The sequence below is a fragment of the Polyodon spathula genome, chromosome 6 (genome assembly GCF_017654505.1).
Source record: "Polyodon spathula isolate WHYD16114869_AA chromosome 6, ASM1765450v1, whole genome shotgun sequence".
NCBI lineage: Eukaryota > Metazoa > Chordata > Actinopteri > Acipenseriformes > Polyodontidae > Polyodon > Polyodon spathula.
In genome coordinates, this window is record NC_054539.1 from 44,944,288 (window position 1) to 44,971,787 (window position 27,500).

The 27,500-nt window shown below is 36.4% G+C and overlaps 1 protein-coding gene across 1 annotated transcript in view; it reads left to right on the forward strand.

Moving 5' to 3' along the window:
- The window catches only part of macrod2 (mono-ADP ribosylhydrolase 2), a 754,657-nt gene that overhangs the window by 226,225 nt on the left and 500,932 nt on the right, over positions 1–27,500 (forward strand). The window contains exon 5 of the mRNA XM_041252938.1: positions 16,344–16,460. Coding sequence (XP_041108872.1) covers positions 16,344–16,460 — 117 coding nt within the window. The remainder of the gene's footprint in view (positions 1–16,343; positions 16,461–27,500) is intronic.

Genomic DNA, 27,500 nt, shown 5'->3' on the forward strand with positions numbered 1-27,500 from the left:
TGGACAGTAGCAGATGTTTTGCAGCTCATGTAGGCACACATGAATGAAAACAGCATAGTTAAAAGGTCCAAGGGGCAGTCGGAAAAATGCTGTTGAAATATTGTACAGGGTATTGCCATTAGCACATCTCATAGTAGCAGCTTTTTTTTTAGTTAGAAATGTACAGCTTCCCCAAGGATTTTAAAGGACAGGGAAAAGATTGTTTTAAAACAACCTGTCACCAGTTCAACATATTAGCAGGGGGAGGTCAGCATTAAACGATAATTTACATCAGTACTTATGGGCTGTTTGTCCCCAAGAGGTGTGAAGCGGTGGCCCAGAAAAGCTAAGTAATGTGAGAAGCTTACAAAGATAGAGAAAAGTCGAAAGGAGTCTGTGTTATTGGCAGGACTTCTCTTACCTCATTTTGTTTTACAAGTGCATTAATCCCCTGTAGGTCTCGTTTAAGAACCACATTTTAGTAAACATGTTTAACAATGATAAGGCAGACATAGGGTGCTATATCTGTTTGTACTAATGCAGGACAAGTGTTTTTTTTTAACATAAGTTAAATTTTTTTTTTATTTTCATTGCTGAGAGCAAATCTTTTTCCCCCCAATATGTTATGTGGCAATCGGGCAAAGTAACTTATTATTATAGATAAAGATGGCTGTGCATGCCACACTCATTTTTAATATATATATATATTATATATATATATATATATATATATATATATATATATATATATATATATATATATATATTATATTATGATATATATGTGAGCTCTTGGGCTTTCAACCTAAGCAGCTAAGAACCAGTTTTAAATCTATCTATCTCATACTAGAAAATATGTTGATGTAGAAACTCTCAATCTTGGTTATGCAGAACACTGCCTTTCTCTATGAAAAAGGTAAAAGTTATTTAGTCTGGGGGTGAAATTACAGATTAACACTCTTTAGAGAGCAAAAGCCACTGCATTTTAAGGCTGTCTGAACGTTCAGAGCCTCCTTATCACAGTCAAGTGTCTTTAGTCATTATTTTAAAAGGAGTAGTATATAAATACAGCTGACTTTTAACTCTATATTCCTCCGTATGTGTGTGTGTTTTTCCGTAGTGGTGATTTTATTGAGTCATTATTAACTTCATTACAATAAAAGTACAGGGATAAGTCTGTGTTAGATCAGGTTTATGAGTTTAAGGACACTGTTAGTTAGATCCGCTGCTGTTTATATTATTAAAATCAACCCCAAGGTGTTATATGTTGACCATTGAGTAAAGTCAAAGGGCTCACTGCTGACGCCCTGGAACTTAACTCTGGGGATTTAAAGCTGCCTTTGCACCTTTGATTGTAACCACAGGGCATTGCGTTGCATAGTGTAGTAGTCATTAATATATAGATGTACTCTTAAGGATGAGGGACTTCCCTTAAAAATAAATAAAAAGCACATCACATCAAAGATTGTAACAACTTTGGTTTGCACCACTAGATTGGTATTGCAGTATTCCAGATAGTGTCAGATGGAGCTGTGGGCACAACATTCTGGCCGCTGAGAAAAAAAAAAACTAAAAAACTAAACTATGCCCACAGGAAAATACTTGAGGACCACTGGCTTGTTGGAATAGACCCTGTGAATTTTGAGCCAAGCTGTTTTGAAGGGTTTTGTCTAAGGATCTGAACCAAGTTGATTGATGTAGTCCCAAAATGATACCAAACGTGTACATTGCTGTCCCAAGAGGAGAGCCAAAGTGCTTTGCTGAACTGAGGGGATATAGCAGTGTGCATCATGCTGGCGCTGGGAGGTGAGCCAAGGAGCTCAGTGCTGAATAGAATGAAAGTGCTTAGTGGAGTCTCAGAAGCTGAGTCAAGGTGCTCAGTAATATCCCAGAAGCAGAAATGGGACTTTGCTGCCTGAGGGAGTACAGTGCTACTTAGCTGTCAGCCTCCCTCACATGGAAAGTCACTGAAGGCAACAGTGAGCACCTGCTTAAGGGTAATCTGGGAATAAACAGGGAAAAAAGCCAAATCTAATTAACAAAATACAAAAAAAAAAAAAAAAAATCTGTTTTCATCGAGAGCTGCATATTTAGGTTCATTAATATTTTTACAAGAATGGGCAGTATGGCCATTTCTCTGGAATATTTCATATAGGCAGATGACCTAGATTACATTACTGTATAAAAGGACAGTGATTCATGGCTTTTATTTATAGATTCTAATTTGCTGCTTTGGTGGAACACATTGCCCTCATACTGTATGTTGACCTGCTGCGTCAGAAGGTTAGAAAGCAATCAAGGTCTCTGGGTCTTGAAAGGTTTGAAAGTTAAGTTCTGGATGAGGAATTGCCCCCAGCACACAGCACGTCACTCCCCTAATTAACTTATAGTTAATTAAAGTCTTATAAATACTGCAAAGCCTGGTGTTATCTTTTCTAAATTACCACTATCTATCTATCTATCTATCTCTCTATCTATCTATCTATCTATCTATCTATCTTGGAGGTCGGCACAGGTACCTGAAAACCCGGTACCCGTCGGGTTTTAAATTACCCCATGCTACCCGGGTCTCTCTTTACTACCCGGGTATCAATTTAAGTATTTATTTATTTTTTAACCCTTTGAGTAGTACGAACGTACTGGTATGTTCACTGCTCTCTGGTCCCCAGGGAGTATGAACATACCGGTACGTTCTGCAGCTTTAAACTTGAACTAGAACTGCCAGGCAGTTTTACCGCTCCCAAGCTCCAGTATCAGTACCCGTCTAAGCGTGTTTAGTTCTCAATATGCCACTCAATATGCCAAGTTTAAAATCAGCAACTTCAACAGTTTCACAGAAGATGCATCAGGCGGCCATCTTGTTTAAAGCACAAATGCCATTTTTGAAAATGTAGTTTTTAAACTGAAGCAGTTTTAAATATAAGAAGAAAACATGTAATGTATTGTTTCATGAAACATAACCATTTTAACATATTTGTATTCCGCTGTCACCGGAATGATGGCTACCAAGTTTAGAGTCTGTTGGTCAGAAGGTTTTCAAATAAAAGCAGTCTGCTCTTAACGGCGCGTTTCGATGAAATTTGCGGCAGCCATTTTACTATTGAATTGTATCACAGCAGCTTCTGCTTTGCAAGCAGGTTTGGATGCTGATAATATCTGCCAAGTGTCAGATCAATCACTTCAGCGGTGCCAAAGAAGAAAATTTTGGGAGGTTTCAAGAAGAAATGCGTCACACCAGTTTCTTAAGTCAGTTGTATTACAGTGTCAAGGATGATGCTTGTGAAGTTTCGGTTAGTCAAGTAAATAATTTGTCAACTGAGGTAGTTTTAAATTTCAGACGTAAACATACACCAGGCAGCCACCTTGTTTTATAAAACACAACCATTTTGACATATTTGTATCCCATTGTTACTGGGACAATAACTACCAAGTTTGGAGTTTGTTGGTCAAACGGTGTTCAAATAGCAGCAGTTTGCTGTTAAGGGCGCGTTTCGTTAAAGTGTTTGGCAGCCATTTCGACATTAACATTTTTGCAGAAACTTCTGCTTTGCAAACTTGATGCGGGTTTGGATGCTGATGATATATGCCAAGTTTCAGATCAATCGCTTCACCGGTTCTCAAGAAAAAGATTTCGAAAGGTTTTATTGAAAAATTGCAAGGACGCAGTAGCAAAATGTTTTGCCTTTGGCTGGGAAGCCTAATTACTGAGCCTGCAAAACCTCTCATCACATGATATTGTAACACAAGGTTTCTGTAACACCATTTATAGGTTCCTTGCACCCTCTGCCAGATATTGACTGAATTACATATAATTATCCCAGTCACAAAAATGTCAACAGTGTTTGTAAACCGGCAAAAATCGCTTAGTGAGAAAGAAGTATTAGTAATAATACTGAATTCACGTTCAGATTTTAAATTCAAATACATACAATCTTTCCCTGAATCAGATGTCAACGAGTATGTCAGTGAAGATATAAACAACGAATATTTACTATCAACATCAAGTGGCAGCGAAGAGGAGGCCCCAAGCTCTGTGCGTTGCTCCATGCTTCAAGGAGAATCATATGCTGAAGCATTAGACACTCTCACTCCCTCTGCCCCCACAACCTGTTTACCCGAATATGATTTATTCATGCCTCTCTCTTGTTCTCTCTCTAGTTCAGCCTTTTTGTTAGGATGTGTTGTTGTGGTAGTTCCACCCTGTTATTTATTGTTTATTGTCTGTTATTTTTTAGTCAAAACCTTTTCTTATGACTAAAGTGTAAGGTACTGCACACAGGAAATAAAAATGTACATTATAAATATCATATGTGAGATACTGAAATTGGAGAAGGTATCTATGAAAAAGACCTAGGAGTTTTTGTTGACTCAGAAATGTCTTCATCTAGACAATGTGGGGAAGCTATAAAAAAGGCTAACAAGATGCTTGGATACATTGTGAAAAGTGTTGAATTTAAATCAAGGGAAGTAATGTTAAAACTGTACAATGCACTAGTAAGACCTCATCTTGAATATTGTATGCAGTTCTGGTCACCTCGCTATAAAAAAGATATTGCTGCTCTAGAAAGAGTGCAAAGAAGAGCGACCAGAATTATTTCAGGTTTAAAAGGCATGTCATATGCAGACAGGCTAAAAGAATTGAATCTGTTCAGTCTTGAACAAAGAAGACTACGTGGCGACCTAATTCAAGCATTCGGAATTTGTATTCGGAATCTGGTTTGTAAGCTGTACTCATAATAATCAAGCGCATGCAGTAGACAGGCTGTTCAAAGGGTTAAATTAATGATGTAGTAGTTGCCAATTATCTGATCATTTTCTGCCAGTTTGGCATATTCAATTATTTTTAGGCTCAGCTCACTGCTACCACCCCTGCGCTGACTCGGCAGCAGCGAAGATGAACACACGCCGTCCTCCGAAGTGTGTGCAGTCAACCGACCGTTTCTTTTCACACTACATAGTCACCGTGCATCCACCTTAAAGCTACAGCGTCGGAGGACAACGCAGCTCTGGGCAGCTTGCAGGCAAGCCTGCAGGCCCCCAGCCAGACTACAGCGGTCACTGGTGCGCAGTGAGCTGAGGACACCCTGGCCTACTGTTACTGTGTTTTTCATTTGTGTTTAGTGAAGGAAAATGCAACTTAGATAGGCTTTGATAAGTGTAACCGCGGCCGTGGAGAGCCTAACCCTCTGTTTCCCATAAGATCTAGTATTTACAAACTGCAGTTTTGCCAACCGCGGGGGTTGTCAAGAACGTAACCCCAGCGGTTGGCGAAGGATTACTGTATTTCCTTGGCAGAGTTTGCAAATTCTATTTTCTCCTGCTTAATAAAGAAATTCCACCAGTGCTTTGCTTGGATGCCATTGTTTTGTATTCAGAAGACAGAATTTAGTGATCAGGAACGGCACTTTATTGTTACAACATAAGACACATCTGTTTTGTGATGTCTGCCAAAACACAGCTGGCTCAATTTGAGGTAACTATTGCGACAGTCCATAATGTAATAGCGGTGCTGTACTACTGCTTTAGTTTTAAAACTGAACATGACAGCCATGTTGACAACAACAGCGGAATATGGCCAATATATGTTGCAAAGAATCCCTCATCATGGTGTGTATTTAACATTAATAACTGTATTTAAACTGAGGTGTTTTATTATAATTATTTTGATGTTTCCAGTACTGAAAAAGGTACACAACTCTACAGATCTGAAGGAACTAAATGTATTTGTACTATATAGTATTTAAATATGTATCATGCACTTAAAACATTACCCGGGTATTTTTCACATAAAAAGTGTATTTCACATGGGGTGGGTACCCGGTCACGGATTCTCTGCCCAAGCCGACGGTACGGCTTATATATATATATATATATATATATATATATATATATATATATATATATATATATATATATATATATATATATATATATATATATATATATATATATATATATATGTTCCCTGTGTTTCTGAGCAGCATTTGCTTCACAGCACTGACTGATCCCACAGATGGTGATGCCTTCAGCGGTGTGGTTGTTGAAATGTCTGGCTCGTGGAAATGCAGTGGCGTTGATTCAAATGCTTCGTAAACGTTCCATAAAGCAATCTGCTCAACGCCTTTTAGTTTCCCCAATGTACAGTTGGTTGCATTTCTTGCAGATAATGTAATATACTATTCCTTTAGAGGTGCATGTCAAAAGTTCATGGGTGTTGAGTGTTGATTTAGTGCCTCTGATCTCAGTTTGATTGTGTTAATCTGTTTACAGGTAGCACATCGTGGTCTTTTGCATAGATGTGCGCCTTTTAGAAGTTCCCCCAGAAGGACGAATCTCACTGTGGACAACAGATTCTCTTAGATTCATGTCTCTTCTATATGGTATCAGTAGGGGGAGTCTTGAAAATAGGCACTGCAGATGGGTCTTGCTGTAAAAGTTTCTTTGCATAATTTTCTGTAATTATCTGTTGGTAGGGTTATAAGTGAGGACCAAAGGAATTATATTATTTGCATGTTCTTTACTGTTATAATATAAAGCATGCTTTCTGTTTATATTACCGCTTATGGCGATAAAGTCATCATCGCTGCAAATGCGTCGTCAAAATTGTGAATAGGGAATCAAGTCACAGCAAGCATTTTGGTGTTATAAATCATACCACAGATAAGAATGATAATTGGTTGGTTTGTAGTAGATAGTGGTGTTAATGGCGAAATTTTATATATATACACACACACACACACACACACACACACACACACACACACACACACACACAGTGCCTTGCAAAAGTATTCAGACCCCTGACCAATTCTGTCATATTACTGAATTACAAATGATACATTGAAATTTCGTTCTGTTTGATATTTTATTTTAAAGCACTGAAACTCAAAATCAATTATTGTAAGGTGACATTGGTTTTATGTTGGGAAATATTTTTAAGAAAAATAAAAAACTGAAATATCTTGCTTGCAAAAGTATTCAATCCCCACACATTAATATTTGGTAGAGCCACCTTTTGCTGCAATAACAGCTTTAAGTCTTTTGAGGTAAGTATGTACCAGCTTTGCACACAGTGTCGGAGTGATTTTGGTCCATTCTTCTTGGCAGATTTGCTCCAGGTTGTTCAGGTTGGTTGGACGATGCTTGTGGACCACAATTTTCAAATAGTGCCACAGATTCTCAATGGGATTGAGATCAGGATATTGACTGGGCCACTGTAATACATTCACCTTTTTGTTCTTGAGCCACTCCAGTGTTGCTTTGGCCTTGTGCTTGGGATCATTGTCCTGCTGAAAGGTGAATTTCCTCCCAAGCTTCAGTTTTTTAGCGGACTGAAGCAGATTCTGTTGCAGTATTTTCCTGTATTTTGCTCCATCCATTCTTCCTTCAATTGTAAGACGATGCCCAGTCCCTGCTGATGAGAAGCATCCCCACAGCATGATGCTGCCACCACCATACTTCACTGTAGGGATGGTGTGTCTTGAAGCATGGGCAGTGTTAGGTTTGCACCACACATAGCGCTTTGAGTTTTGGCCAGAAAGCTCTACCTTGGTCTCATCTGACCACAAAACCTTTTCCCACATCACAGCTGGGTCACTCTCATGCTTTCTGGCAAACTCCAGATGTGCTTTCAGATGGTACTTTTTGAGTAACGGCTTCTTTCTTGCCACCCTCCCATACAGGCCAGTGTTATGCAGATCTCTTGATATGGTTGGCTGGTGCACAATTACTCCACTCCCAGCCACTGAACTCTGTAGCTCCTTCAAAGTGATTTTTGGCCTCTCTCTGGCTTTCTCACAAGTCTCCTTCTTGTTTGAGTGCTGAGTTTTGAGGGACGGCCTTTTCTTGGCAGTGCCTGGGTGGTGTGATGCAGCTTCCACTTCCTGATTATTGATCCAACTGTGCTCACTGGGCTATCCAAACACTTGGATATTATTTTGTACCCTTTCCCTAATCTATGCATTTGTATTACTTTGTGTCTAACTTTTGTAGAACGCTCTTTGGTCTTAATTTTCCTTCATATTCACGGCCTTACCAATGATCCTTCAGCAGTGGGGTTTTTATCCAGAAAATGTGACAGTAACTTTAATGGTTCACAGGTGGAGGTCAATGGCAAGGTAATTGTGTCCTCGTTGGGGCAATTTCTTTCATCAGTGCGAACTGGGAGCTTCCACAGCACAGGGGTTGAATACTTAGGCAAGCAAGATATTTCAGTTTTTTATTTTTCTTAAAAATATTTCCCAACATAAAACCAATGTCACCTTACAATAATTGATTCTGAGTTTCAGTGTTTAAAAACAAAATACCAAACAGAACTAAATTTCAATGTACCATTTGTAATTCAGTAATATGAGAGAATTGGTTAGGGGTCCGAAATACTTTTGCAAGGCACTGTGTGTGTGTGTGTGTGTGTGTGTGTGTGTGTGTGTGTGTGTGTGTATATATATATATATATATATATATATATATATATATATATATATATATATATATATATATATATATATATATATATAAAATATAAAATTTCGCCATTAACACCACTATCTACTACAAACCAACCAATTCTCATTTTTGTCTGTGGTATGACTTATAACACCAAAATGCTTGCTGTGACTTGATTCCCTATTCACAATTTTGACGACGCATTTGCAGCGATGATGACTTTATCGCCATAAGCGGTAATATAAACAGAAAGCATGCTTTATATTATAACAGTAAAGAACATGCAAATAATATAATTCCTTTGGTCCTCACTTATAACCCTACCAACAGATAATTACAGAAAATTATGCAAAGAAACTTTTACAGCAAGACCCATCTGCAGTGCCTATTTTCAAGACTCCCCCTACTGATACCATATAGAAGAGACAAGAATCTAAGAGAATCTGTTGTCCACAGTGAGATTCGTCCTTCTGGGGGAACTTTTAAAAGGCGCACATCTATGCAAAAGACCACGATGTGCTACCTGTAAACAGATTAACACAATCAAACTGAGATCAGAGGCACTAAATCAATACTCAACACCCATGAACCTTTGACATGCACCTCTAAAGGAATAGTATTTTACATTATCTGCAAGAAATGCAGCCAACTGTACATTGGGGAAACTAAAAGGCGTTGAGCAGATTGCTTTATGGAACGTTTACGAAGCATTTGAATCAACGCCACTGCATTTCCACGAGCCAGACATTTCAACAACCACACCGCTGAAGGCATCACCATCTGTGGGATCAGTCAGTGCTGTGAATCAAATGCTGCTCGGAAACACAGGGAACGTGAGTTTATCTTCAAACTGGGAACTTTGGAATCTCTTGGAATGATTACTCTATTCTAAAGAATAATAACTTTACAGCACTGTTTACTTTTTATATACAGCTGAAGAAGTGCTTTTGTCTGAAACATCCTGAAATCATTATTTAGAATTATACAAAAATACATTTTTCTTTATTTATATATACCGCCACTGTTTGTTTTCAAACACACTTTCCCTTGATTTATATATATATATATATATATATATAATATATGTGTATGTATATATATATATATATATATATGTATTATATATATATATATATATATATATATATATATATATATATATATATATATATATATATATATATATATATATATACACTTATCACTTAGTTCGAAGCGAGAGGCGCCAAACAACGCCCCTTTTAAAAATTGACCCCAGGACACAAAAGTTCATGCGCTATTTTTAAAAAACAAAACCAAAATGAAAACAAAACCTGACTCCGTTTTGGAGCACTGACTACACACACAGGAACCACACTAATACACAGGACAGCTAAGCTGTTTACCTGTTAAAAAAAAACAAAAAAACAAACAAAAACAAAAACATATAGTTTTTAAACAAATCACACAAAAAGGCTGTACACAGTAACTTTTTTTTTTTTTTTCTACGGTTGAGCACACCTTCAATCAGGCTCCTTCACACAGCAGCAACCCTGAACCTGGTTCTAATTTACAGTAATAGCCAGGTGCATGGGATAATTAACTAATAAATACTAATTAAACAAATAAATAAATAAACAAATACACATTTCTGGAAGAGAGGCTATTCCCCCCCCCCACTCCTCCTTGTTACAATATATACAATTGCTTTGAATCTGCTATGAAATATTGGTACAGGAAATCTTATGAAGGATCTGGGGGAAGAGAATAGTCATTTTAATAATCACTGTCCTGCCAGTTCCTTTCTTCATGTGCATTTGCAAGCCACACCTGTTTCTAATCCACTGTATTTGTGATGGTTCTCCTGACTTACTGGGAGGAAGATGCACTGTCCTAAGACTTCATTGAAAACACCATCCATCTAGCAATAAAGTGTTTGTCAGCTATAAAGAAAGTAGGTGATGCATTGCCAGGCTCAGAGTGGGATATGATCAAATTCGACAGAGACCTGATTGTGTGGGTTAGACCAGCCAATTGTAACGTCCCCAGGACCAGATAGCTGGGCAGTTTCATGCCTGTATCTTACTGTACCTTCTCTGCCTGGATGGCAGCACAGAAAAACAGCATCTGCCAGTGAGAACTGTCACATAAACTGGAGGAATAGGCAACTGTAGGCGCATATATTTCACTGGTTGTTATGTGAACCGGTGTCAACCAAGCTTAAATGTAGCTAAGTTGTCCAACTTCCTAGCTAAAAATGATAAATAATTTATTATACTTAACAATCCCCCATGGATCAGGATGAAGAACTGCATAGCTAAAGCAATGTGCTGTTTTCAGTTTATAGACTAATAGGACTGCATTGCTTTGTGCAGCTGGTGGATAGTCTCACTAGTATTTAGTTGAGAGGAGTTACCTCCTCAAAACACTGAAAACAGTTGTGGAAAAAATAGCAGAAAGATGATTTCTTTTTTTCCTCAGCTATTTTAAAGTGCCTTTTGAGCATCCTGAAGTTGAAGTTTAAAGTGCAACACTAGATGTGTGCTGCATCTTGGTATCCTGTAGGCCACATGGTTTGATTTCAGCTAGCTCTAGGCTTGCCATCTGGCTTTCTCTTTCACTCACGTCTCGTTCCGCCTCTGAACGCACTCTCCTCGATCAGCCAAAGCTGCAGCTTTTTATATTGATGTGGCTGTCCTCAAACTGGCCACATTCTACACAAGCATTTTCTAGCAGGGAAGGTTTTTAACTCCTTTCCTACCAAACAAAACATCAATAAATAATAATTAAACAATACATTTTAAATAATAATGCAACACAAATACAAAATAATACAAATACGTACAGGGATGAGGTGTACCCTTGTCACATGGCTCCATAATCTTGAGGTGAAAAATACAGGGCATGTTTTTCACCTCATGTTTTTTAAACCAAAAATGAATTGATTTTATTCAACATGTAAAGTGAGTATGAATTCCGTGAACTGACGCTAAATTAATTACATTTTTTTTTAATTGCAAGTTACCAAAAGCACACATCCTTCCAGCAGTGGGAATTACTTCCTGTGAGGATTTTTCCATCAATCAGACCTATTGCAGATTTGCTTTTTTGTCTGATTGCGTGGCTGTGTAAATCAATAAGAAATATTAAATAAATAGAAACATAACCCCAAGGTTAAACAAAAAATGAGTGCAGGTGAGTTTAAAGTTCTGTATAATGATGGAATTACCCTATTTAGATAGATATTGTTTACCATATAAAATTGCAAGCACTATGGTTTTAATTCTTGTAGTTAATTCTCCCCAGATGAAATTGCTCCCCACAAATAAACACTTAAATACTTATATTGAAGCCGCTCTCGCAATTAACACTGACTTCACTTGTTGATTTAAAATCAGTTTATTTGTGGTTTAGAGGTGACCTGTCTTAGTGTCCTGAAGTGTTTTATTTGTAAAATGTAACCTATTATACTGCAGGTGTTCAAATAAGTAATTAAGGACCTGGCTGGAATAATGTCATGATTTGGAATGGACTGAAAGCTACTGAGTACTAGTGGTTTAGATCATTAAAATAGTCACATAAGTGTTTCCCTTTCAAGTACGAAATGTAACCATTATCGAATCGGTGTCTATCTCGTAAAGACTTGAAACCTGAATAAAATATATCAAAAGCTGCTCACAGAGCCTGCGACGCAGTCATGGCCTGCCCCCGAGGGCATAAAATGCACTCTGTGCTCACAGACCTCAGCGACAGGAGGAGCCTATCAGATAAGTACTTTTGCTTATGATTATTGTTTTTGCAAATTTTTGTATTTACATAATTTATGCAGTAATTTATTCACGCTGTAATCGTTTTTTAAAAAAAATCAATTGCGCGTATATTATGCAATACAGCCTTTTGTTACGTCCCGCTGCGGCCTTGTGCCCCACATGAAGCCCCTTCCCAGGGATCAAGGAACCTATGTCCACTGACTTTGTGCTCTCAACCAGGCTGCAATAGCTCCGGCTGGAGTTATTTTATTCTTTTGTCTTTGTATTTTTCTGTAATTTCAGAGGTTAAGAGCAGGCTTGTCTGCGATGCGTGCTGTGGCACATTTGTAGTGAGAGCAACTGCTGGGTTCAGCAGTGCGGCACAGGACCGAGAGGCTGCTTCGGGTCTGGTTTCTTGCAAACCCTCCCACAGCATGATGCAGTTTTGGTGACGGCTCTGCATCACCATTATGAGGGCTGTTAATTCATTCTAACAAGCAGGCTTCCCTCAGTCTCGTGTGAGTACTGACTGAGTGGCTTGAAGGAAAAATGATGCTGAGGTCTGTGACTGCTGTCATTTTATGCCCTCGGGGCAAGGCCATGACTGCATCACAGGCTCTGCTAGCAGCTTTGATATATTTTGTACAGGTTTCGGGTCTTTAGGAGGTTAATACCCATACGGTATTAGTTACATTTCTACTTCAGGGAACCAGGGTTATGATCATCTAACATTTTCTGAGATTTGCACGTATCCAGCTGCATGACAATGTGCCACATGTCTGATAAGTAAGCAGACAGCATGGGATTCACACCTGTGTCTCCTTATTATGAACTGTGAGTAAGTATTGCCACAACCAGACAACTAGGAGGTGTAAATGTATTTAACTGAAATCTGGTTTAATGCAAATAAAAAGTAAAACTATCCTTGAGTAACTTTATTTTTTCTTGTTTCAGTCAAGTGCATGACTGCTGGTTTTAGGTTCAGTTAGTGTGTCACATTGCTGTTAAAATCAGTCTGTATCCTGTTGCTGCACTTTACTTTATTAAAATTATTGCCTAGTATTTGCCTAATGTTATTCTACTCCAGTTTAACCAGGTAATTATAGTCCTACATTTTAACAAGTTAAGATGTAGGCAAGGTGCAATATTAAAGCCAAATCTTTGGAAGAAACCGTATTACATTTAAGTTATTTGTGCATTTCAAAATAGTCATATATTAAAGAACCTAACAAAATGAATGTTAATGTGTTTATGCAATTTGCACTTCTTTGTTCAGTTAAGGAAATGATTTTTAGTCAAATGGTGTAGCATATAAAATATAAGTATAAATCATCAACCTGTTTTCTCTTGGTAAAAAATGTTTACAGGATTCTAAGAACTGCAAGGCACTTGACCTCAGGCATTGTGAGGTAATCTTCAACAGGGGTGGTGCAGAAATAACACATACGGAATCTTCCGATTTGCACATATGATTGATGTCCAGCTCGTAGCAGGGTGTCAGCCTTTGGAGATGGATAATTGGATTTCTGTCTTTCTGTCTTTTTGTGCACAATGCACTGTCACTCAGCAGGGTCTTCTCCTTAACAAACTATGGTCTCCCGGTACAATAGCTTCCAAGGTTTTATTTTTTATTTTTACTGACATCGTCATTTTTTGTGAAAGAAAAGTGCAATATAGCACTACATTTCAGATGTATTAGGTTGAACAGTGTGTGGTGATTTACCAGATGTCCTGCTTGTTATAACAAAGCATATGAGAAACTACTGTAACACATGTTTTATTTTTTATTGTAGTTCTTATGTATACTATGTTAATTGTTGAATCCTCTACCTGTAGATCAGTGGTTTTCAAATTTTTTAGGCCCCGTACCCCTTTCCAAATAATCTAGTCTACTGTGTACCCCCATCTGAGATAGGGTCATAATATACCTATGAAAACAGGATAAAAATGTGGAAAACTGTAAATGGAAAACTGCTGTTAAAAACAAGCTAAATGAAATACAATTAGTTAACTGGACCAACGAAAAATGCGATGTCATATTATTTCAAAATCCACACTCCAATAAGTATGCCAAAAATGCTTTTGACAAACAAAAGTAAGGTTCCAATTTAAAACAAAATCAGAAAGCAAGTCTTTTCTAACAACTAATGCAGAAGTGTAGAGAGAAAACAGATTTTTTTTTTTGTTACAAATATAGGCTTTTTTTTTTTAAATGCTATGTGTGTCTTGTGCAGTATCGACTCTAGCCAGAATAAGCATGTTGTTTTAGGTGAATATTTCCAAAAGCTAATTTGTTGAAAGTAGAAAGGGGATATTTATATCAGCCAGTCAAAAATGACTTTTAGCAAAATACTGACATGCTAAAGTGTTTAGTGCAGTCCTCTGTTCATGTCAGTCAGCTGTAAGACAATTAAAACTTGTTGATGAGCACTCACTGTATGATATGAACACATAGGTGTGGAGTAGGGAATCCAATTCCATACACTTTCCACCATACACTTTTTATTTTTTAATCCTGCAATTCCATTTTTATAATAATACTACTACTACTAATAATAATAATAAAAATAATAATATTGTACTTTTGCTTTTATTAGTAATTACTGGTTTGGAAGTGTAGGTTAATGCACTCACACGACAAATGAGTTCTTCAACGAATTAAATAAGAATGAAAAAAAACACATGGAAGCTTTGCAAGTAAAGGTGACAGTTGTGTCGCTCCAGCTCCAGCACAGAGCAAGTGAGTGATTTCGATGTCTACAGTAGGGCGTCCCAGCTGCCTGAACTCAATAATACTGTTATTTAAAAACATAAAGGTAGATAAAACACTGAACTGATTAAACTACTACCACTGAACATTTAAACTCCAGAAAGTAAACTTATCTAGTAAGTACTACATATTTTTTTTAAAAAAGCAACATCATACAATGACAATCTTTGAATTTTTTTATTTTATTTTTTTTAGCCTACAGACTGTAGTAACCACAGCCCTGCTATTTAAGTATGTAAATTAACCATGTTTGTGCTCAACGGTCAGCGCACTGTCAGCAGTGAGTTAACCTCACTCAACAGAAAGGAAGTGGCTTTACAGCTGTGGTTTTATTTGAAAGGAGATTCAGCATTGTTGATTCAATTGGTAAGTCACAAAGTACTACAACGTGGTAAAATGAGTTGCCCGCCATTACAGGATTTGTTGTCGTGTACCCCCTGACGAGAGCTTGCGTACCCCAGTTTGAAAGCCGCTGCTGTAGGGCAAATCTGTCAGGCTTTTTGTTATGTGATAGGTCTTTTTCTTTTTAGTTTTAGGTTTTACTTTTAACAATATTAGCCAGTGGTTTTTGTCAATATGTTTAAGAGGACTGAGGTCTGTCTATGTCATAGTTTAGTGGACACATAAAAAACAAAACCTGCAAATCGTAATGTGACAATTAACTACTTACTATAATTTGAGAGAAATAATGACTAAACTAGATAGACGAAAATTATAAGCAGCTGTTCAGTATTTTGGTTTCAAGATTAAAAAATACTACTAGGTTTCATATGCTAGTTTTTTTGGTTTGAAACATCACAGACACTTCATTGTGCAAGTAAGAATCTGGCTAATTATGCAGACATTGAGAACAAAAATTCTTTTCCTGCGGAAGGTTATCCTTCAAATTTCTTAATAAATCTTTCTCTTTTATTTGTCTATAATACGTTAGTAAATCTATTTTATAAAAGCATTAAGGTACTTGAGTGTGTGGGTTACCGTGTATATTGTCACTGCTTGGTTGGTTGCAGGTAATCGGCTACGCCTTGTACCTAACAACGCTCGAAGCAGTGACAATGTCCATGGTAACCCATGCCCTCTTGTACCTTAATGCTTTATTACTTACTCTATTTACAAAGCTATAACTCACAAGTTATTAAAATAATGTTAATTTTTATTAATACAATCAAGGTTGCTATTCCTGAAACTGTTCTGGGTTATAGAAATTTCATTAACAACAGTAAAGTACAGTTTCATAAATATAAAACTTTATTTATTTATAAAATACAATTTGTTAAACTAATTCTGAAGCTTAATACCCATAATACTACTTCATTTTAGTATGTGGTGACTAAACACAGTTTCTTGCAATTATTGTAATACAAACAGTGAATAGCATTGATGAAGTAGTTAGCCTTACGTTGCTGTTGGCTTTGTTTCAGTGGATGGCTGTATACACAGAGCTGCTGGATCCTGTCTGTTCGATGAATGCCATACTCTGAACGGCTGCGGGACTGGTAAAGCCAAGATTACCTGTGGCTATGACCTTCCAGCAAAGTGTGAGTACAACCCAAATCTAAACTGCCTCTATTTGCAATGCAAGTTGATGTTTTGTGTGTATTCATGTTCCAGGCCTTGTCAAACTTCTCCCGCATTCTGACTGAGCTTGCAGTGCTGTTATGACCTGGTACTGGTGAAACCTGTACAATCTTTGCTGTATTACATGAAATTCGTAACATGTGTGTACTGTTTGTGATCAATATATACACTGTGTATTTGTTTCTGGTTATTCATTAGGATATTTTTTTTACAATATAATTTTTTTAATAAAAAATAAATAACATTTTTTTAAATAGAAATAAAAATGGCTGGTGGTGTAGCTGCTCCAGCAGTCTGAAAATATGTACTGGTGGGAACATCTTGCTGTCAGCGTAACAGCTAGTGTCAATCAATCAAAACTACCTTTACATGTAGCTATATGAATTGAGTTGCTTTCAACAGTAACAATCAGTGATTTTGCTAAGTAAAGCGGGAGAATTCCCTAATAATCAGTGAAAGTCTTTTTTCACTTGTACGTAGCTTGTGTATATACACTTTTTGTTCTATATACTCGAAGCTAGTCTAATAGAGGTGTATCCAAACCGGGAAGTGCAACTATTATCTATGATTAGAATACGGTTTTGCAGTTCGCTGTGTATTAAGCCGACTGGGAATGAGACAAAAAATATATTTGGGTCTCTTGTTTGATGGCAGACTTTTATAGGTATCCGGCCCTAGTCAGACATGGCCTCTTCTGCAGTTCAACTTGTGAGTCATTAGATGTGATGAGAGTGTATATACAGCTGCTCGGCAGCAGGAGTGGGGTAATTATTGATAATGCACCTGTCACTCCAGAGCTGTTTTGAAATGCCCCTTCCATTTAAAGCTGGGAAAATACACAAGAAATCATCAATGACTTTTTTGATCCAGGATAAGAATAAAAACTTCAGCAAATGCCTGCTTTGGACTTTCATTTTTTTTAAAAAATCTGCTTTGATTGCAACTAAGATACAGTCTGTTTAATGGAAAACCAACTGTACTTACAGATGTATTAAGAATTATAATTGTATTAAAGTAGGCTGTGACCAATATTTTAAAATTATAAACACATAATTAGAATTTTTTTTTTTTTTTAAATAGTGTTGGTATAGGAAAAGATTTTCATAATTCTGCAATCTGATGAAATGAAGACGCTTTGGTCTTAAAAAAAAATCACAAATGCGTTAACTTAAGTTAACTGTGACCCCAGGGGTATATGCGATCAACACCTTACATTAATTTAGTAGTACTTTTAAAATATGCTCAGTGGAAATGCTCTTGAAGAATATAACTCTGTTTAAGCTATTTGAATCGGCTTACAATTATAATTTTCAAGTAATATTTTAAGCACCTACTGCATTTGCCCTAAATGACCTTACTTACTTTTTTTTGGTGGTCTGTGCCTGGGGCCCAAAAAGAACTGGTGCCAGCCCTGTTAGTTTTTATGGCATAGAACTGTTAGTATGACTTTCTCACAGCAGCATAGTTTTTTCAGAGGAGCCCGTTGAGTTTGTGAACGTCTTATTTATTTACATTGCCGAGTTGGATTTGTTTGAATTTTAGGAAGTCAGAAAACACAGAAAGCAAAGTTTTTATGGCGATTTTTGTTTCTGTAGTATATTTTGCAATTTATTTTCTGTTGTCTGCTTTTTTGATTTATTGTGTATAGAGAGGAAGGACGCTCAATGTGATGACTTCATTTGAGGGGGTTTGTAATAAAGTGATTTAGTTTTTTTTTTTAATCTTAATCTTGGTTTTAATTGCATATTTAATTGATACAATTACTGCACCCACCTCATTTAGGTTTGTTTTATTACTGATATTATTATTATTTAAAAGGTATTCTTATTACCTAAAAGTAGGGGTCTACCTAAATTGCAATTTCACGGAAATCAGGGGTCACCGTGAAATTCACCTCTTTTAAGGGCCAATGCATAACGGACTGGTACGGAGAAAAAAACAAATAAAAAACCTTGTTTAAATGAAAAACTGCACAACACAAGCGACGCAAACTATGTATCTTCCTTCTGTAGAAGCCCTTTTTTATTCCTTCGCTGTGCTGTGTGCTTTGCACGTAAGCAAAAAACAAACAAAAAGTCCACAAATAATATTTACAAAAAAAAGTTATCCAAAGCGATTAACGTTGTTTGCTATTGCAATTGACAACAAAGTTTTAATCAGCCTATCAGTGCATCTGTACTGCTTTTCTGTGACCTCTACTGTGCGGTAGTGGGTGGGACAAAGTTGGTGCTGCATTGTTTTTATTTAGGTTGCTAAAATCTAGTTTTCAGCTTTGGAGGTGAAATAATAGAAATAGATGACAAAAAAAGCAAAGTATATTTCGGCTTATGATAGGTTCAAGGTATTTCCCAAAGAAACTGTGCATGCAGATTGAGGTGTGTAATTGTTTTGCATATCTTAATGTGTCTTTGGAGAAAATACAATCGATCACTATTTAGCTTCAGAATCACACATTAAACAAAAGGCTACTACAGAGGCTGCTGAAGAAAACATAAATAAACAGCTTTCAGAAACCAAACTGGAAAGTCAGACCAGACAAAAAGTATTCCTATCTGCAAGTTAAACCAGTACTAAAACGATGTTTCGCTGATCGCTGTAAGTCATTTCACTGTCAGTCATTTCATCCTATTCTGACAGATCTCATTGACTGAGTCAGTGTTAGAATGCTGTCATTCATTTAAATGACCATCAGTCATCAAACCTGCACCGACTGTACACTTTCATTTGCAGCTACAGCGCCTGTCATTCAAAGCACCTACTTTGAAATTAGTGGGTTAAGGTTTAGGTAGGCTTTTGCTATAGGTATATATACGGTGACAGTTACTGGTTTGATTTGAAAATGGGGTGCAAGAGAAAAACACTTAAGTGTTATGCACAATACCCTGAGCGACGGCTGAAGTCTCTGCGTCAGCACAAAGTGGGCTCGTCTGCCCTGCCTTCAGTGACTCCAGCTGTGCTGAAGCATGAGAGGGGTGGAGACTGGATAATAAGTGCATGTTTTGCTAAATGAGACGTTTCTCAATGGCATAAAAAGTCTGGTGGGTTTTTTTTAAGCATAAAGGTCAATTTCACCCATTCTCTGCTTCAATTGAAAAATAAAGATCGAAAAAAAAAATTGAATAGTAGCAAGCCTACGCGTAATGCATCAGAGTAGGAAAATGCAACATGTCTGAGACTTTTCAAGTGTGTGTATCTATATATATATATAATGATTAAGGTTGGTCACAATGATTCATTTTGTGCAGTTGAACAAATCTTATTTTTCTTGTTGATTTGTGATCCGCCAACTTGGAGACACAAATGTTTTTTATGTTAAACTATTACAAGATTTATAAGAGAGAATAAGATAAGTTTCTGTTAATTTGAATTCTTTCCAAACTTTGAAGAACACTTTGCCAGCCCTTTCTAATTCTCTTTGGCAGCTGTTGAAAGTGAAAATTCCCATCCTGTGTTGAGCTCAAGGCTGTTTGTTGTCACCAGCTTTTTTATTAAATAGCGACAAAGTCAAATGTCATGAGAGTTTCAACCACTATCTCTTATCTGTAAGGACTTGTATCTGAGTTTCCTACACAAGGCAATCAAGAAATTCCTGCTATGAGAAGACTTGTGTGCTGTCAGTACTGTGCTACTCTACTTGTGTATTGGATAGGCTTCTAAATACGCCTCTGATTCTGACTTTGAGCTATATAGAGTACATTGTGTGAGATGATGTACAAACTACAGGCTCCTTGCAGACATAAACAAAACTATCAATCAGAGGAAAGGTATTTTTTGTTTTGTTTTTCTTAGATGAGCAACACATCTGGGGGTGGGGGGAGTGTTTCCTTTTTAAAAATGAATTTATGGTATTGTAGATTTTTAAAATTATTTTTAAATGAACACTTGTCTGGAATCAAAGTTATGAGAAAGGGCTGGCAAAAGTGCAAAATAGGAGCCATGACTTGGCTCTGCAGTAAGAAAGGACCATGTAAGGTAGCTGTGTACTATATGATATTCTCCTTCTATGTTTAATTGACTAATTTTGATTTTTTTTATAAATATAGGGATATGTGATTGCAGTATCTATGCAACAATGTTATATTTGTCTCCACGCCAACGTTAAAGTATAATTTTTGGGGATATGGCAACAATTTCCATTCACTTAAACGATCATATCATTATATACAATACGCTCTTATATTCGAGCAGATCTGAAATCCTAATGCAAACAACCAGAATGTAATTAAGTTTCTGTGGCATATGTTTTAATGTCATTCAAGCAGTTGGTGTGTAAATATTTATAATTTATACAGTCCTTGCACATTAATTAATCTTTCTTCTTTAATTTTCTTTTGTTATGTTTCGGTAATGTTATCCATGATCTTAGCGGTAACAATTGCCTGTGTGTGTGTGTGTGTGTGTGTGTGTGTGTGTGTGTGTGTGTGTGTGTGTGTGTTTATTTTAACTGAGGCAGATCTTTTTTGCATTTTGTCATCAGAGCTTGTTGAACACCATCATTTTATTAAAACATATGTAGAATGGACAGACAAAATCCCAAACTTGTTATCGCTGCTTTAAAACTTATTTAATAGTTAGTTTTTTCTTAATACGGTACTGTAAATAAGTTACTTGAAAATAATACTTTAGCTAATCATTTGTTATTTTTAACTTCCAAATGTTCAAAATTTGTCAAATACATTTTTGTCCCTTTTTCTATGTATTACATGTGTTGCAGTTTCCAAAAATAGACTACTTTTCCCCATATGTATTGCAATAAAGGCATTTTTTGAAATAACGTACCTTACTTACAAAGTAAAAACTAATTCTGGTCCGAATGTGGTACGTTATAGCAGAGTTTGACTGTGCTAGCAAATTAATTAATGTCTGTAAATAATGCTAACCTTAAGTAGTTAGTATGTCACATGGGCATTTACGTGTACCTACTACCAATTACTGAGTTTTAGTTCAGACTGAATCAGTGTTTGACATTAATTAAACCAAAATAATGTTCTATACTTGCAGGGCTTGAATTTCATTTTTGTGCACTGGGAGGATTTCCCCCCTGTGGGGAGATTCCAAAATGTTAGGGGGAATTGCAAAGGCCTAACGGCTGTTCATCGCTGTGAGACAGAGCACTCTCCATTGCTTTTGTCATTGCCTGATGTGAAGTTTTTGCTGCAGCACAAGAAAAAGGTGCTTTTCTTTTTAATCTGTGTTCCATTTTTTTTTTTTTTACACTCAGCCCTTTCTGCCTGTTTTTCACTGTTTTCATTTATGTATGTTTAACTACTGGACAATGTGTACTGCATGCATGTAACATATCATATGAAAGGCCACAAAATGTCCTTTTCATATTGTGTGAGTTGCAACAGGATCAGGCATACTATATGTGGCAGAGATGAGAATGTATGTAAAAAAAAAAACCCACAAAAAACAAAAAAAAAACCAATGCTTTTCCAAAAATAAATCATGTTTGGTCACTACGATATATATGTTGTAATCATAGATGATTTAAAAAAAAAAAAAAAATGCACCATTGAACCTCAGTATGAAATGAACATTGGGGCGTGAGGGAGCTGAGCTTCTAAGCTTTCCAACGATACCACCCCTTTCAGTCTAGGTGCTACAGTGATGGAGCAATAGACTCAAAATCGAACCTAAGCTGTGAACTCTGTCACATGATGAGAGCCTTCATTTCAGGCAGTGGTAGTTCCAGCTAGGAGTACAGCATTCACACACTGAATACCTCTTTGGAAAGCCCAGAGTCAGTACTTTTAAACAAGCCATAGGTGGCTTTTGTGGTCCCTGAGTAATATGTGTGTAACCTTTGGTGAGCTGGCGCCCCAAAATGAATGGGGCTGAGTTTTTTTTTTTTTTTTTTTTCCCCAAAACGGTTTACTTATACTGCAGTGTGCTAAGTTTCTATAATGCTTAACGATAACGGCCGAGAATCACGTACGAGAGAATAAAGTATTGCGGCACTTAAAATATCCAGCACTACTTTTATTTTTTTATTTATTTTAACCAGAACTACTCAGAATGCGGCTCATAGTACTTTCGTCACTGACACCCGCTTCCTTACAGACTGTTGTAGCGTTTCAGGCATTCTATATTGGGTGAAAAATACAGTAGCTTAGTGTATTAAATTATCTCTGCAGGATTTTCCCGCACTGAAAGTTGCAGATATGCAGGAGTACCTTGGAAAATGCGTGATTCCTGTGATCCCACGCTGAAATTCAAGCCCCTGTACTTGTGTGTAAATCAAGTAGCAGAGAAATTACCAATGGTGCCACATAAGTTGTTCGCATGCACCAATTTAACTTGAATGACAAAAAAGTGTTTACTGTTGGGGATTTATTCAACCAAGTCCTGTGTTGTACTCTAGGTGAAGTGCTCTTACCTTGTATCCACGCATCCATCGCGTGCTACTTCAACATGGTGCATTGCAAGGATAATGGGCTTACTAAAGCTAAAAATATTTATAAGAATTTTCAAACCTGCTTAATATTTTGCATGAGCCCATACTGCTTATAATTTCCCACCGGCGGTGTATTAAGAATTCACACAAAAATGGCAAGATATGGATTGAAACAACAGCTGGTAAAGCAACTTCAGGAACATCTTCCTCCTCCCTCGCTTCATTGAGTCTCTAGAGCCTCATTGTCCTCATCTAAGACATCACTAGGTATTCCTACATTATGCAAAACACAGTACTATGTATGTGATACATTTCTGTTAAGGCTGGAACTTACTTCATCAAACATTATCGAGAGAGACATGAAACAACCCTTGAGGTCCCAAATGTTTAATTAATTATTAAGCAAGCCCTTCCATGCACTTTTATATGTTGCTCCTCATGAGCTTAGAGCAGAACAGTGATTCCCAAACTTAGTCCTCAGGGACCTCTAACAATCCCAATTATTCTGTCAGTGTGGTTTTACTGCATTTTTGTAAATAGCTAAAAGTCAATTGTACAATTAGCACACTGTACAAAAGTACTGTTTCATGAGCACTGATATTTATGAATACATATTTAGTGCTGATAAAAATTTTAAATGTTTAATGTTCTAATAAACTGTATTTAAAAAGCATTTTGCCAAAAAAAAAAAAACAGAAACAATGTATTATTACTTAAGCACACAAATACAGTATATTAATACCCCATGTCAATTAACTTGGTGAACAAAAAATAATAATAAACAACTTTTTTTTTTGTTTACTTTGTTTCACACAGAAATCAAGCATTGTTGAGTGTTTTGCGTGCAAAAACATGTGCTTTGAAAGGTCTGCTGACAAGCTTGTTATCCAGAATAACCTGAGCTTAAAGCCAATTGAACAAGAACTCATTTTTTGCTTTTAATTCATTTGAACTGACACTGTAACCAGCTGCACTTGGTAGTTATGAATGAATGAGCCGTTTCCAGTCAGAGGTGTCGAGTTATCCACTAGTCTCTTTAATATTTTTTATCCCTACGGTACCAGTAATAAGTATTGCGTAAATCATGGTGTTGAATTAAATTCAGGATGCACATGTTTTATATGGAGAAAATTTGGGACCAAGACTGTCTTTCGAATTAAGCAAAGGTATTGAGAAATGTAATTCAGGATATTGAAGCATTCTGTAGTACATCATTCTAAGTAATGTATGCTACTGTATATTTGTTAATAATTCTTTGTTCAGTATTGTTTGTTCAATGTGTATGCGCATCACAGCTTAAATCTTTGGTAATTGCAAGCTGCATTTTTAAAGTTTAATTTTTTTAGCAAAATACAGTAAGCCACGCCAATGTTTCTTGTCATTGGTACAATAACAGCAGCTCTAGTCATGGGTACTGAAATACAGAACTGTTGAAGATAACGAAAAATTGGAGTTGTCAAACATCGCCCAAAAGGTGTTCATGGGCCAGGTTCTCAGAGGAACTACATCATCAGCAGTTCAAAAGAAAAAAAAAGAACCAATCAATAGTTTTGTGAATGTAAATCATAATATGATGTGACTTTAACTACAAGACAACCATCAAAAACTTTGTGCATGCCCTTGGGATAGAGTCGACTAAAATAGTGGCATGCTGAGGGTGAATAAGCACAGATGTTCCAAATGCTCACAATCACACAACTATATGCAGCATGATACAGTTTTCTGTTCCTCTAAGCACAGTCTTTGGGTGGAAGTACACAGATGGCAGGAAGGTACAATATATGGCCCCCAGCGCATTTGGTGAAACCTGCAATTTCAGAATCCTGTTTAGGTCACTGTCGCTGTGATAGTATGTGTGGTGGGTGTTACTGTGGGAAAACATGTTTCCCTAAGTGCTGTAACAAAGCAGCTGCTGCCTCATGCATACACCTGCATACTGATGCCTGGCTTATCCCTGCAAGGTGTTTAGAAGGTGCCAGTGGCAAGAAACTAAAGAACAGATTAATGTTAATTGCTAAAGCATGACTCCTCATATTGTGCCTTTTCTGTATTCATTACAGCATTAGGATGTGCGCCTGTGCAGAAGTAGCATTTTACAGTTTCTTGTCTGGCATCCTCCAAAATTAAATCTGTTCAAAACTCCATTACTATGTCTGTTTCTCAAGGCAACACAACCTGCTGCCAAATACATGTTTTTGTCTCTGAAGCTCACCCATATTTTCTATGACATTTTGTAAATGTTGAACTCCAGCTGTGCCAATATTGAAAGTATAAAATAAAGGTCAGAAGCTATAATGAAAATCCTATATGAGTTGGAAATCTGGATGATATAAATGTATATACAATAATTCCTAAAAATATAGTGTTATGCATCCCCAAGTGTTGCTACAAATACTTAAATAAAGTACCTTTTAATTTTTTTTCATTGTTAACATCCTGACAACTTTTTACACTTATAACTTTAAAGTCTGTTTCAAAGCTCTTTTCAAAAAGTGCTCTGGCTTTTCTGTTCCGTACCACATCATGGATCGTTATTGCCGTGTTACCTGTTTGACAATGTGGGCAAAAATCCTTACACTATCGGAGCACTAGAAACCACATTTTGAAAAGAACTTTGAAACAGACTTTAAAGTTATAAGTGTAAAAAGTTGTCAGGATGTTAACAATGAAACAACAAATTACAGGTAGGGAACTTATAATGCTATATTTTCCGGAACCCCTGCTACTTACTCTTTAAGTACTGGCATTTTGAAACCTGAAATGTTTTTGAAAGGAAACTTTCCAGACCTATTTTTACATCTCTACCGCTATCCTAGTCAAAATTTTAAAACAGTTTGAAATCCAAATCAATTTCCGGGAAGTCATTAAGTATTTCAGCAATTACAGCTGTTCTATTCAGGCAGTTTTTTCATTCTAGTTGTACAGTCGGCCTTCTTTGTACCGCCAGGTAAGGGCCATGGGAAAAAAACGGGCAACAAGCAAGGGTGGCGTTATAGTGAGGGTAAAAAAAAACAAAACAACAAAAAAAAAAAAAACATACAACCGTTTATCTTTACAATAAATTCAAACGTTTAATTTTTTTGTTTTTGTTATACAATTACAGTTACTTTTGAGGAACAGTTTATATAATTATATATATATATATATATATATATATATATATATATATATATAATATATAAACTAAACACTCATTTAGTGTCTAACAATTCCATAAAAACAAAAAAGCATACTTTTTTTTTGTTTTGTTTTTACTATACTGGTCACTTTACTGTTTGTGGCACGACTGTAAGACTGATGAATACTATCCCCATTGAAAGATGCCATCTATTTATTTCACAAAGCAATTTAAGCTCAACATCATTCCTTTTTAAGCATAAAAAAACCCATTGAATATGTACAGGCAAACACTTTTTTTAAACGAAGTAAAAAAAAAAAAAAAACACTTGCACGTAAAACAAACAAACCTCTTACCGTACTTTTTATTTATTTATTAAAAAAAAAAAAAAAAAAAATTCTGTGGTTTATAAAAGGCACTTATTTTAGATTGCGTCAAGCCTTTTTCAGGTTAAACAAATCGACCCGTTCCATCAAGGGCGGGAGTGTTGATGACATTGGTATGAACGTTCAGTTAATGATGAATTAGGAAAGCGAGTCAAAGGTTAACTGCACAACTCTGTTGGCGGGTGGCAGACAGCGGGGTGGCGATAAAACGGGTAAAAATAGCACTGTTTTTATATTGGTGCCATTTGTTCAGAGAATAGCTGGTGATATACAAGGGGAGCGGTATAATGCGAGACAACTGTATGTGCTTAATGCGTGTTTGGTACCCCTGTGTTTATATTGCATAATTTGTATGGAAATCACAAAATATTAAACAGACAGACATACATGTATTATGTCTCTATAACAATACTGTACATAGGCAGCTAAAGGGCTGCTTTTTGAATTAATATTGTTTTATACATTAAATATTGGAAAACAGTATGCTAAATATGTTAAAATAGATCTGAATCACACTTTTTGTTCTGGTCCTCTAATCACTTTAGCTCAGAAGTGTTTGAAAAGCTCTTGTCAACACTGGCTGCATATTTTAACAGTTGTCAGCAGGGCATGATTGCTAAAATAGATTTGAATATAAAATGCTTTTGTGTGAAAACAGACATACAATAATTCTCCTCAAACTATGATATAAAGCCAAGAGGAAAAAAGGCACTAGTTGGAAACACCAAATTCCCTACCGTTTACATTTTTGTTTAAGTTTAAAAAGTTTGTTTTAATTGAAGAATAATAAATGCATAAATAAAGTGTTTGTAGCAAACAAAACTATTCCATACATGTTTCCACTCCGTGCACATCTATTCACATGTGCAGTTTTGAAAGGAACCCATGCTTTAGCAAAACAACACCGTTTTAAAACGTGATTATGTGTTAACAACGCTAGTTTAAATATATCTCTGTTTGCAGTCCTTGTTTTCAGACAGTCTTGCAAAGGGATGGTAATATAAAAATAAGAAATTATGGTATTTAGCATGATGTTTACTTTGTATAGGGCAAGGTTATTTATTTAAAACATGTGAGTCTTGACCTCTACCAATTAAAA